The sequence below is a fragment of the Austrofundulus limnaeus genome, unplaced genomic scaffold (assembly GCF_001266775.1).
Source record: "Austrofundulus limnaeus strain Quisiro unplaced genomic scaffold, Austrofundulus_limnaeus-1.0 Scaffold198, whole genome shotgun sequence".
Classification (NCBI taxonomy): domain Eukaryota; kingdom Metazoa; phylum Chordata; class Actinopteri; order Cyprinodontiformes; family Rivulidae; genus Austrofundulus; species Austrofundulus limnaeus.
Window position 1 is genome coordinate 717,871 of NW_013952600.1, and position 14,304 is coordinate 732,174.

A 14,304-nucleotide genomic window follows, 5' to 3' on the forward strand; every position below is an offset into this window, starting at 1 on the left:
TCGCAGCGTTGTGTCGACAGCCTCTTTTGGCACAACCCACCGGCAGAACTTTTTGACCCCCCTCCTGTGTCGACAGTAATGTGTGCTTGGTCTGAAATTCGTGGGCGTCTTTGTGCTGCGCTCGGGGGAAAAAAAAGAAAAAAGAACGACTCGCTCCCAGACTAGAAAGCAGAGTTTTATAAGATAGTCAAACTGTGAAAAACCTTATGGCTCGTTTGTTTGTGCTGCTGCCCTCGGTAAAAAAAAAAACAAAAGAGGGGAAAAAAACCTCTCTCTTCCTTAGAGCCGACACCGGGAAGTAGAGTTTTATAAAGATAGTCAAACCATGAAAAAATCATGAATGGAGATTAAACAAACGTGCACGGAGGAATCTGACTGATAAAAACCGTGGAGCTTTAATCGGGACAGATGTGGATAAATACGTCGGGTGAGTGACGAGTCTTTTTTTTCTGCATTGTCGGCTGTTGCGGGGGGAAATTCCATGCAGTGACGTTATGTTTCAGTGAGAGGGGGTTTCCCAAGCTCAGCGTGGGGTGTCTCAGGGGACTATGAAAGGTCTATGAGAAAACGACTGCCGAACAACCACGTGRCCGCGCGTYGACCCGTCGGCKTCKSAGCGAGTATGTTTCAGGCTTCAGTGTGGACTAAAGTGATTTTCTGGTGCACCTGCTTCGAATGTTGTCAATACATTAAATGGCCGTAATTAGAGGTTATCAGTCCCATACTGTTTGCCGACTGTCCCTCCTCTACCTCCGAGTAGGTTGGAAGGCACTTATCAATCATTTGTATGCCCGATAATATGCATTCAGGCGCAGTGGGTTTGGCTCCTCCCCTGGGACACCGACTTCTAGCGACCAGCCCGGCTCCCTGTCTTTTGACCAGGGAAAGCACTCAATCTGCAGCATGGAGATCCAGGCTGTAGCTGGTGGTCGCCCCARACATTGCTAACAGTTGCTAACAGACAGACAGCAGAGTTGTCTCCTCAGACATGTTGGATTAAATTTATTCCTGTATCCCGCTGTCAAACAAAGCAAACTAAAACCGCACAGAACTTTCAGGAAATGTTTATCGCACCACAGAGATCAGCTGTTTAAAATTATTATTAGTATTATAATTAATATATTATAAATCAGAGCTATTCAACTAAATTGCTCCAGAGGTTAGCCAAACAGCTCAGGGGTTGTTGTGGGGGATAGGGGACATTGCCCAAAAATGCTAGGTGCTATATTCTTTTACCTTTTAAGTTTGTTTATTTTGTTGCATTAAGTCATAAATTTTACATTCACAAATGATTTGAATGCACATTTAGATGAAGAACATTAACAATGACAGATAGAAAATTACTGTTTTTACCACTCAACTTTTTTCAGCAAGTAGGAGCAAATCAACCGAATCCTTGAGCCAAACAAGGATTTATTTATTCCTATTGAATGTAAATTTTTCAAGTTCAAGACTGAAATATATCTGCACTCTAGCACATTTAGATGAAAGCCAAAAATCACAGTTCTAGCTAGTGACCTGGTATGGAAACTTTAGTGGATTGAAAAAGGACAGTGTATCTGTTATGTGACTTTTGCCCTATCAACATCAGAAAAAAACATTTCCAGAGATCTTCCACACGTAAACAGGACYTTAGTTTCAGGATGCTCTCCTGTTTCAATGACTTTGTATTTGCAGAGTGTTTTTCTGAGTCACCCCCCCCCCCCACTCACTTGAATATTGACAATCGACCTTTGCAGTTTCAAAAACCAACACATGCCTAACCATTAATGCACCAGTGCTGCTCCAGCTTTCCACTGCAATGATTTCAAAGTGAGAAGAACGCACCATAAAAGTCCTTGAGCTGCTCTCAACCCCTTTAGTCCATGAGGTGTGAAATCGTTTGATCCCGCTTGTTTCATTCATCTGAAACAGCCGTTGTGTATGTGTGTGGAAGAGTTTTTGTTTGTGTGTGTTTTGAAATGCTGCCGGAGCAATAAAAGGTGCAGGGAAACGAGAGGATACAGGGTTGCAGGAAGGAAGGAAGGAAGGAAGGAAGGAAGGGAGCTGATGGTTGCTTCTGTGATTGTTTTAAATGCAGGGGAGATGGAGGGCGGGGGCAGTTCAAGTCCATCCTGTTCGTGTGTGTGTGTGTGTGTGTGTGTGTGTGCGTGCGTGCATGCGTGCGTGCGTGCGTGTGTGTGTGTTTTAGGTTAATGGACATTAAGTCTGTCCTTGTGTGATGGTCAGAAGGAAGATGGTGTTCGATGTGCCTGGGCTTTCTGTAACTCTCCAAAAGGTCAGGGGTTAAGGTTGAAAGTCAAACAATGCCTGTAAGGACTAACAATCAGTCAAGACTACTACAGGGAAACTTTTCTGTATGTTTCTGTGGGTTTGGCTTCTAGGAAAGGCAAGGTGTGGGGGGAAATGAAAGACAGGAAGGGAAGGGAACAACAGAAACCAGCAGGATACGGAGGCGACGATAAGAAACCAGACAGATTGGGGTTGAAAATGTTCTTCTCTTCCACCTTTCTTCCTCTCTGACATCAACTCACTTAGAAACAATTGAGCGTTGCTTCTCCCTACACGGGCTTCATCTGATCTCCAAATACACCCTGACATAAAACACACACCGAACACCCCGCACACCAAGAACCCACACAATGATACAAATTGACAGATGCGCAGGAGCTCGGCGACCTAATCAGAACATGTGGCCTATTTCTCTGGATGTTTTAATGAGCTCTCCATTGTAGAGTGGTGATTGAAATTATTAGGCTGTTGTGTCCCAGCTCATTAGCTAAGCCAGGCTCACCAACAATACCAGCAGCTCAAAGATGATTTGATACTGCCTGCAGAGTTATGTGACACCACAGGACCTTAAAGAGGCTTTGGTGACAGACGGAGCAACTGACTTAATTTGGCCTTCAGGGGAAAGCGGGACTTAATTTATCTTCTTGTGACACAGCAAGGGATTTTATGCGTTGGTTTGATGGAAAGAAAAAGGGGGGAAAAAATCATCGTTGGCAGATTGCAGCTGTCTCCCATGTCGCCCATAAAGTTCCCCGAAGATGTGCCTTGAAGATTCAAAGAACAGCAGAGTGATGTTAAAAACGAGATTTATCTGATTTATCAGAAATCCAGAATGTTACTGCAGGTAGCGAGAGTTCATTTGGTTTTTCTTAGAACTGGTGTATTTTGTTTGAGCTGCTAAATTAATACGACATAGCTAATTTCCATTCATCCATTTTTCTGATGCTTTTTGTGGGCGGGGTCACGGAGGCAACAGGTCCAAGAGAAAAACCCAGACATCCGTCTGTGCAGCAACTCTCTGGATCTCTCATGTTGTCTTTTCTCAATGGGATGGGCCAAAGGCAGGAGGCATCTCAATCAAATGGCAGAACCACCTAAGGAGTCAACCACCTGTTGACTGGTAGTGGGCAACCACCTGTTGACTCCTTTCAATGCAAAGGAGCATTGGGCCTCATGCAAGAACATGTTCGTATTCTTATCCTAAATTTCTCTTACTTTTGTTCGTACAAAGGGTTCGTACGAACATGTCACGTCAGATTCAACAAACTCTTCTATCTTCAGGAAAAGTGTGTAAATGAGCTGCGTAAATTACACCTGTTCTATCCAGCTGCTCGTGCACGCGAGAGGAGATTAGCATAATTACCACCCCAAAAACACCATATAAGGCTGTGTTTCCTGCCCCACATACCAGGAAGTGTCCATTCATAAATGACATTGCAAAGTAAAAAAGATGAACTTTACGAGTTCGGAGATTGAAGTCCTGCTCTCCGAGATCGAGAAAAGAAAATCTGTTCTCTTTAGCAGCGTCGTGGAATTAAAGGAGCTGCTTAAAGGAATGAAATGTTCTGTTAATGTCGTGTCTCCTGTGGGTCGTTACAGTCACAGAAATAAAAATATAAATCATATTCATCTCTCTCTAGTCCAGCTCCGGTTTTTCATTGGTCAAATATTTTTTTAATTTAAGTATAAACAACTGTGTTACTGTGTTTATTCAGAAGAAGGGTCGCGCACACACACACACACACACACACACACCCACCTCGACTGCCGTCTGCCCCCTCCCTGCGGTTGCAAGTGACAGATGCGGTTCTGAAAAGACGCATTTTAAAACGTCTCCAAACTTCAATTAATGCATAATTTAAGTTGTTTTTTAGTTTGAGATCTTCATATTAATATTGTAGTGTTATACAACAGCATTAAAAGACAATTTAACTTAATCTAATCAATTTATGTCGTTAAAATCTAATTCCAATTCAAACAGAATAACCTACTGTCAACATAATTATGGAGTGTGATTTATTTTCAACTTGAAATATTTTCTAAATAATGAAATATAAAGTTATTAGTGAAGAAAACCCGTCTGGATAACAGCAGACTGACTGCTCGTAAAATATACGACAGGTCTGGACCACTCGTRAATTTTGTTCGTATCTGAAAATAATCTTAGAATACGAAAACATTGGTGAATGTCACAAATTCTCCTAAATCACTCGTACGCACAACTTAAGAACAAATCTGTGCGTACGAACGGTTCTTGCATGAGGCCCAATGAGTCCTCTCCAGTGCCCCCCAGATGGAGCTCCTCATGTTGTCTCTACATCTGAGTCCATTCATCCTATGGAGAAAATTCTGTTCAACTGCTTAAATCTAGAATAATGTTTTTTCCATCATGATCCATACCCCATGACCATAAGTGAGGGGTTGCTCCCTCCAGATYGGACATGTGCCACCTCCTCAAATGGAGGTGTTCAGGTATCTCAAAATCTTGTTGAAAAGTGATGGTAGGATGGAGTTGGAGATGCAGTTGTAATAAATGGATGGGGTTTATCTTACATCACAGCACAACAAGGACATGGCTCAACTAATTGATAAGCTTTGAATGTCACTCTAGTCCTGGGCAGGCTGTTTAGTATTGTGCATTATGGGTAACTTGCTGGGTGATTTGGGGGCTCTTGATTTCTATTAGCAAAACTCCTTTTTTTACACTTTTCAAAGACACAAATTACGGAGATGCCATATGTTTTCTAAAGCTGCAGAAGTACTGTGAGGAAAATTCTTTAGATATAATTTCATAAATGGAAAACCCTACGTCTGTAAAGGTCTCAATTTAATTGTGATCATACCTAAATGTTATATTTAAATTATTGTAGAATTAGGTTTGAGTCCTTTGAAAGCTTAAATGTCAGCCTCTCAGCAACATTTTGTTTTCTAGTCCCTTATTTTTAGTTCAGAAAATGAAGGAATGAGTTTGGATGTAAACAAATCACATTTTTTCTAAAGAATTATTAACAAATCTAATGCTGCAACCAGATTGTTTCCATGTCAAACTTTATAAACATTATTATGACGCTGTGAAAGAAGTAATAGAAGACATTAAATATGCACAGATGTTTGATGTTTTTTGCAGACAAACAAACCTTGATCCCTCATCTCTATTTTATTTTCAGATCTTTTCCTCTTCATCTCTCCTTTAGTGTTTATCTGCTCCTTCCAGACGCCAACAGTACTTCCTTACGCTTAAGCTTAAGATGAGAGCAACTGTTGATGTAGAATATTTTTAAACTTTTTCCTCTTTAACTCTCTCATACTCTCTCTCTCTCTCTTGCCCTCGTTTCTCAAACCAGCTCAAACTTACAATTTTTTTGCTCCCTCGTCCCTTCACTGCTCACTGAAGCGTTGGCCCGTCAAGGCCATCAACATCGATCCAATAAAGCTGCTAGCCTTTACTGCCAGACTCGCGGAGCTCATACCCGAAATCCAGCACACTCATTTAACGGCGCATTGCTGTGATCTGATCTRGAGCTGAAGCACAGAGGGGGTAACGTTCTCTTTCTGCCTTTTCCTATTTTCCGCTCAAAAATATAATCAATAATGGTCTCACTGGCTGGACTAAGACGCACAAATATGCACAAACACACCTCAGGATCTCTATGACCTCCCCAGCCAGCTCACCAAACAGAGGAAATGTTTGCCAGCTTTGGAGTTTAGGATTCACATGTGGGATGAGAGAAGGTAAAAAGGTTAGTGTGTTCACTTCACACTCTAAAGTACTTTCATATTTTTGTGTTGGGCTATGGTTTGACATTTTGTGCTCCTCAGAACCTAATGGGTTTCTTTCTGCAATCACCGTGCTTCATGAAAGGCACCATTTTACTCAACGATATGTAGCAGCTGAGCAGGAAGTTTACAACTGTGTGTGTGTGTGTGTGTGTGTTTGTACACAAATTTTCTGGAATTCAATTCTTCTGAGAACCTGTTGAATCTTTAAAAACACCAACATTAAGAGAGATAACTAGTTTCTGCACTTGGTTGACATAATTTGAATCATGTGAATTATATTCAAATTAAAATTACATGATCAGTTCAGAAAAACAAAAATGTTCTTGTGATACAGTACAGTATGTATGCAGCACTGTTTGCAGTGTATTTCTGTGTTGAGGTTTTGAAATGTCCCTGAGATTACTGCTTCCGTTTAAATGGAGGGGAAGTGAACTGTCTTTTGGATGTGGCACTGCGGCACTTTAAAATGACATTTAAAACTGAGTGTGACAGATAAACAYAGGCTTTGCTATGAAGCATTTTTTACTGTAAACTCGAGAAATCGCCCTGAATTGCTTCTATGGACAAAATCTTCTTCTCTGGCAGAACTTGGTGCACTTTTGAACAAAATAGGGCAATTGGCTTAAACGACTTTAAAGGATTATTGGAAGCTTTCAAAACAGGCAATTTTGTGTAGGTTCAATGTTTTTTGAGAAAAATGAAAGTTTACTTTTCCATGTGTACTTTCTYAAAGAATTGGATGAGAGCTCTTATTGGCATTTCTATTGTAAAATACCATAGAGAGTGATCAGGGGCAAACTATGTTTTTAAAACTTGGAATAGTTGAACAATAAATCAGTTCAAATTAAATTTCTATGCTATTTTTAGTGAGATTTACATAAATTGAGCAGTAAATCAAGAGCTTCAACTTTTGTTTCAGCTCCTTCTTCACAGTCACAAACCGGAGCAATGCCTCAACYATTGCAGGCGAGGCTATGGTCCGTTGTTTGTCTTTCAGTCCTTGTTGTCATTGCTCCTGAAACACTATCCCATRTTTGAACTCCTCCTTTTGATGCAAAGATTCTCTGCAAACTGGGAGACAGCATTTCACTGATCCATTTTTTCCCCCAGCAACCCATCTATAGCCCTTTCCCATGGTCATGACTTGGCCCATCTCCAGTCAAGGAATCAGAAACTTTCCTCTGAATAATCCTAATTGCTTACAGCTTGGTTTTTGGACTTACTTGTCCTAGGTTCCAGGTGAGCTGTGCAGAGGCAATGGTTTAAAATCAGCATACAGCAGGTCTCTGATTGGGTATGGAAGCATATCACCGGATGAGTTAGGCAGCAACTGCTTCAACATTGTCATTTCCATCCGTTGTTTTCTACAGCTACACTAACTTACTTTATTCTTAGGTTTTTGTAACATGTTCATTTCTTTGACGTTTGTAAGACTTGTAACCTCATTGTCCTCCATCGTTACATCAGATAAGTGTTGAGCAGCCTTGCTGTGATGATCCTTTCCATATCAAAGTATCAGTTGTATGGAGACTCATAGAGTTTGCTCTACACTCAATCAAAACTTGGCATTAGGTCATAAGATATGGATCATATAATAAATGGAAACAAGTAGCTAGAAGTAGCTTTTTCTGTAGGGTTGCCAGGTTCAGTGTTATGCTACGTTCACACCGAACGCGTTTTGAGCGGCCAAAAAGCGCAAAACGTCTCTCGTTGGACACACTATTTTCAGACCGAAGAACACACTAGTGTTCAGACTAGAACAAGCAGCAGCAGTGAGGTGTGGGAGGAGCGTGTACACGGCGGGTGAAATAAAGATAAAATAAAAGAAAATGGCTTTGATTTATTTACTAAAAATCAAGTGAATGTTGCGCACAGCAGATAATTACCTCACCAGATAATTTGAAGGTGATTTGTTCGGTTAGTTTCGTCACTCCAGAAACTGCTAGCTGACTGACTTTTTTCTTTATCCAGACCATCTGACCCACATTGGTGCTGATATATCCTGCAAGAAAATCCAACTGCACACGGTCGATTTCAGGTAAAGATCTCCAGTCCGTCTGTTTCGGTTTTCAGTGGGAGACGCGTCGAGCGGCGAAAAGTTCAGATATTTGAACTCTGGCGGCGGCTCGGGCGGCAGCTCGGGCGGCGGCTCGGGCGGCAGCGGCTTCCACAGCACTGCATGCAGGGAAAATGCTCTGCGCTCCTTCCGCCTTCCTTGCGCGCCGCCCAAAATGTACGTGATGCGACGCACGACCCCTAGAGGTGCCTCCACCATAGACTTTGCATGTGAATTGGCCGCTCCTGCCGCTCAAAACGTGTTCAGTGTGAACGTAGCATTAGAGAAAGAGTGAGAAGCTCCATCATCTGAGGTGAGCTCAGACTTGAGCTGCTCATCCTCMACTTTGAAAGGATTCAGCTGGAATGGTTCAGTAACTCAGATCGGCTGTGGTGGAGTGGTTAAGGGAGTCGTCCTGGAACCGGAAGGTTGCCAGTTCGATCCCCCGTCCAGCCGTTTCAGTCATTGTGTCCTTGGGCAAGATACTTCACCCGCCTTGCCTGCTGATGGTGGTCAGAGGGTCCGGTGGCTCCAGTGTATGGCAGCCTCACTTCTCTCAGTGTGCCCCAGGGCAGCTGTGACTACAATGTAGTTTGTCATCATCAGTGTGTGAATGGGTGAATGTCTGTAAGTGCAAAGCGCTTTGGGTTCTGGAGGGACTTGGTAAAACATCTTGTTTAAGATGCTCCCTGAATGCTTTTCTGTTGAGGTCGGCCAGGTACAGTACATTGCACTGGGAGAAGATCACTGGGCAGAACCTGCTAAAAATATGATTTTACCTTTCTGGACTGAGATCAACCTGGATCAAAATGCAAAATGTTGCTCAGAAAAAATATTTCTGGCTTCCCTCATGGATCTGCTGCTTCCATGACTCGAATACGGCTAATTGGAAGAGGATGGATGGATGGATGGATGGATGGATGGATGGATGGATGGATGGATGGATGGATGGATGGATGCATGGATGGATGGATAGATGGATTATTTTAGTATTTTTGATTATAAAGGTCATGAATTTTAGTTTGCAAATTAAAATGTGTCACTGGCTCTAATTCAAAGTCATTTAAACTTCTGAACTTTATAACTTAGAATAAAGGAACAACAGAACATTAAAGACTAGTGAATTTGACTTTTGCTGGTAATRGTTTACAACTATCTTGACTTTGACGATGCTCTGTTATGTGTGATTCCTAATTGATAATTTAAAATAACATTGGGGTAAAGATCTCAGAGCTGGCGTCCTAATGCACATGCATTAAAAAAGTTTGTAAAGTATCTGCTAAAATCTATTCTATTTCCCGTCACAGCTTTCTCTCCCACTGCACAGTAACAGGTCTATTATCCCGCGCTGTTATTAGATTGTAATGCTGCATTTTAGCCGCACGCTTGACATGTTCATTAGGTATAAACCAATTCATTTAGAGCACCGTACTATTGGATTGTCCTTGCCTCGACATTCCTCTCCCAACACTCTGGCGTTTGATGCGTTGCCATTGCCATTTAACTTTGATAACTCAGCTCCAGCCTAATATACTGCTGCTGAATTGGCTTGACAAGAGTGTGGCGATAAGCYATTTCTGAGAGTTTAGAGTGACGATAGCTGGATTATCGCTCAAAGTGAGGGAGGGGAAGGGAATATTCTCCTGCATGACCTCCCTGGCCAAAAGTCATTAAAATGTTTAGTTTGTTTKTGTTGGCAGATGTGCACACACAAAGAGGCTCGTAAACTGATTAAAACTGTCCTTGGAGACCTAAACGATTTGCATCAGTTACTTCTGATTTGCAATTTTTTGCAGGTCCTGACATTCATGTTGAGTTTTTTTTTAGATGTGTTTTTAAAACTATATATATTTTTTGTTTCTAACTTGAATGTCTGACCCATTTTGTGTGGCTTTTTGAACAACATGCATGTTGTAAATTCTGCTTCGACAAGATAACTGATAAACAGTTGCGTAATAAAGGATGTGAAAAGCATCTCCTGGTTGATTTGTTGTTCTGTCTCTCTCTCTATCAGCAGACTACCAGAAGCTGAGCTGTTCTCCCAGGTTTCTCTGACTGACTGATTGGTCCATTGKTTCATCACTCAACATCAGTTCCAACAAATGGGAGCTGACTTTGGAGCCATGGGTGGGATGAAGATCCTGCTCCTATTGTTATTGGTTGGATGGGAAGAGTCAATGGGCCTCAACTGGAACCCAGTCCCACGCAAGACAGTTAGATACCAAGGTGAGTGAGCTGTCTATGGTTACAGTACAATGTTTTTGTTTACTAAAAACRTTAAAAAGTAACACAATTTAAAGACTATACGCTTCAACAATGTCATTCAYAAAGAGACATTATAGCAAAACTTTGCATCTACTAGGCAAGTAGTGCATTCTTAACTTTTTTTTATCTGAACAAGTGAAGAGGGCAAAATAAAGAGTTACAATGCTAAATACATCAGATGCACTTTCCCTTCAGCTGATTAGTCAATCATTTCACTAGAGTTCCCAAGGAATCACTTTGTGGGTGAAAAAACTCACTTCACCATGCTTATCCTTTTATTGTTACAATTCATTGCTTCAATCAGAAAACTGGAACACGTCTTTGCTGCAGGCAGCTAGTAACGATTTAAAATTTGGTCCTTTGCTACATTGTTTTATGTGAAAACAACAGCAGTTCATTTCCTGAGTTGGGTGTCTTTTTCTGCCTGAATGATTCATGGGACAGAGTTGGATGCTGGTCAATTGGTATTCTAACCAAGCAGTTGTCACTTTCTTTCCAACATTTAATGTTTCTGTTACCACTAAAAGAATTCCCATTTTGCACTCAGATACTTAGCACATATTTCTTCATCGTGTTAACCCTGCATGCACTTAATGGACAGAAGCACCAACCTTATGGGACTTCATTGTTARGCCAAATACCAAGGCCTAACCATAAACGGGATCAATTTTGTTTAYCTTTATTTCAAAAGTGTATTTCATTAGATAAAATTGTTAGCGTTGCGGCAGATAACAAAGTGGCTAGATCTGTGACAAGGTGGGTATAAAATAGACAGAAGTGGACAAAGTGTGTCCTAAGAGACCCGATGGTTTCCTTTCATGTTTTATTTTAAAAAATTTAAACTTTGAAATGATTTTCAGAAATCTGAAAAAATACTGCCCAAAACTACTTCAAACAATTACAAAAAAATAATTGGGTATTTGAAATGAGTTGGCTCAAGATTTTACATGGTACTATTTTCCTTCCTAAAAAGCCCTCATCTGTTTCTTTAYTTCAGACTTTAGTGTTATATTCCTYCAAAGGTCACTACTGTCAGGACAGGCTGCTAATGGTGACTGTTGAGTGTTTCTAAGTCAAAAGTCACCAGAGCAGAATTTTGTTGGGAGAGAAAAAAATTGTGAATTTACTGATCTCATTACCACTGGCAGCAACAATTCCAGAAGAAAGTACTGCTGAATTAATTCTTCTTGTTMTTGAGACCCAGTCGTTTTGAACATCTGCTGTATCTGGTCAGACATCTGATGTAAAACCAATTATCACAAAAATGTATTCCATTGCAACTATCAGTAAGGATTTTTCCATTAAATCAGAGGTGGATGGTTTCAGCCCTTTGATGGGGTTCTGCATCGACCCTCAATAAGACAATACATCAGTCTAATCCTGGCACTCWACTGCTTTCAGTCTTTATCTCTCCTCTTCTCTGCAGCCAGATTCAGCTTTCTTTGCTGAACAATGCCAATTGTTGCAAGCTGAGAAAAAAAAGTCTTTTTTAATCCCTCAATGCTGAAGTGGCATCTTCATTCTCCTGGGGATTATGGAGGTATAAAAAGAAGGGGGGACTTCTCACCTTTCTGTTTCACCTATCCCCACCCTTTCATCCCATATCCATCCCTTCTTTCCCAGCTTATCCTGCTGTTTCTTTATGCAGTTTATCCCTCCCCWCCCCTCTCATGCTTTGTATGCTGCGGCTCGTCGAATGAACCTGAAATGCTCTTGTGACATTTTCACAAAGAGCTCCGATTTCAGCTGTACTCGAGTAGCGGCGGCAGCGGTCATGTTGGAGGTGTGCGGGGACATTTCAAAACCTCTCTCGTGCCGTTATCAGCCACTCCCGATCTCCTTTTGTTTTTGGGGATCTTTTTTTTCCAATCTCACTGCCCTGCACCTTCATCCCATCACTCCTGTTGTTCAGTCTTTAACAGTGTTATGGTGGGATGTGAAGTAAAAGGGGGAAAAAAGGAATGATGAGGAGAAAACAATCAACGTGGGGTTGATAGTTTGTGGGTGAAACTCTCCAGAGTAATAAAGAGCAGCTGGAGTTGGTACAGTGTGGAAAGGGTGCACCAAGAAGGTGTTGTTCCAGAAAAAAAAAATGCAGCGAGAAAATATTTAGTTTTTTGAAAATATTTGATTAACAAATTATAAATAACTTGTTTTACGTAAGGCAGTATCTCACGGTGACTGCAACTGTTGGAGACTAGTTGGCGACTCAAACCAGCTGAAGAGTTGTGGAAAATTAGACAAATTATCCGTTGCAACAACGTTCAACACAGTCAAGTTTTGAATATCATGGCTTATTGCTTGTGCACGGTTTGCCAAATTCTAGGTCATGAACATTATTTAGTTGTCCTTGGCCCTCATCTTAAGGCAGCGTCACATGATTTTTGCCCTTCCGACAATCTTAAGGAAGTCCAGATTATCATGATGGCTCTAAAGATAATCATAGCAGATATTCCTGATGTGGGCGGAGAGTTAAGAGTGATCTAGTCAGCTCGGAAGGACATCGGGACCACTCCGACCTAAAATTGGGGATATTCAACATGTTTGATTTTTTTGGCCCGATATCACAGTGTGTGWRGTGTTCACCTGAGCTCACAGCCTGTTGAATGAGATGTGTAGCCARTCAGAAAGCAAGGTGACGTAAACAGGGAGGGGATTCCAAAATACAGAAGACAAAAAACTGTCATGACTCACCATAAAGTCTGCTGGATGTTAAAAGTCCTATGGAATTGTTTTTTCTCTGGTAAAAATAGTCCACAAACAATCAAAATTGTTTCTTCCTCGGACATCTGAATTCTCGCGAGATTTCAGGAAGTCTCACGTGATTTAATATCTGAYATCTGAATGTTCATGAATGAAATATCTTTCCATGTGTGGTGTGTTGTCTCTTGCTGTGTGGCTGTACACCACACACTGTAGGACCAAACGTGATATATCCATGATTTTTTTATCCTCACGTGTGGGCTCTCTCAATCCGGCCGACTGTTTTAAAATCTTGCAGTGTGACTCAGTCTTTACCTTCTTTGTACCCTGGTTCAATGTTCATGAGTTAGTTTGCTATAAGACACAAACACAATTAAATGGCAGGTAGGTAGATTTAGGAAAAACTAGAGGAAACTCAAACTAGCTGTAGAGTTGTGGATCTACAACTAAATTAGGAAGGATTCATTGTGATAACCCTGTGATTATTTAAAAAAAAGCTGTCATGCATTTTTTGACCATGTTCAACACTCAACAAGAGACTCTGCAACTCATAAGAAAACCTTGTTCCATGATATTAKAGAGACTTCCTTATAAAATTTTGTTTGCTAGCTAGTCACAGCCCAATGATATCCATTTCTTTTCTTCATGAAGAACTAAAAACCTCGCCATAATCCTTCCATCATCCTTGATTTGAACGTTGTGCTTGAGCGCAGAAGGATTCCTAACACACGCCGGTTCACGTTGGAAACAAGCAGGATTACGTTACATGCTGACAGCTTCTCCAACTGCTTACAAAAAGAGATTTGTAGGCTGAACTCTACGTTAACTGGCTTATATGGACGTGCTCYTGCTACAGCGCTCAGAAGGCGATGCAAGTGTAACAAAACTGCAGAGGGAGGGTCGGGCGGGCCATTGGAGAGGAGCTAAATGAAGAGAGAGACAGAGAAGGACAAAAGTAAGGGCTGACTGAAAGATAGCGACTATAAAAGAGAAGGTARCAGTGACGTGCCTTAAAAGGACAAAAAGTATCTTGACCTGAACCGCAGAAAGAAGGGAAAACACACATTTACTGGAGGCTGTTCTCCTTGTGTTTCATTTTACACCGAGCCATCACTGCTCAGCAATAATATTAATGTGTGCGTGCGTGTGTGTGTGTGCGTGTGTGCGTGTGCGTGCGTGCGTGCGTGCGTGTGTGTGTGTGTGTGTGT

The 14,304-nt window shown here is 41.4% G+C and overlaps 1 protein-coding gene across 1 annotated transcript in view; it reads left to right on the forward strand.

Annotated features, from left to right (window-relative positions):
* The window catches only part of sema4c (sema domain, immunoglobulin domain (Ig), transmembrane domain (TM) and short cytoplasmic domain, (semaphorin) 4C), a gene marked incomplete at its 5' end in the record, with an annotated part of 87,599 nt that overhangs the window by 14,890 nt on the left and 58,405 nt on the right, over positions 1–14,304 (forward strand). Inside the window, 1 exon segment of the mRNA XM_014018644.1 lies at positions 10,143–10,354. Coding sequence (XP_013874098.1) covers positions 10,231–10,354 — 124 coding nt within the window.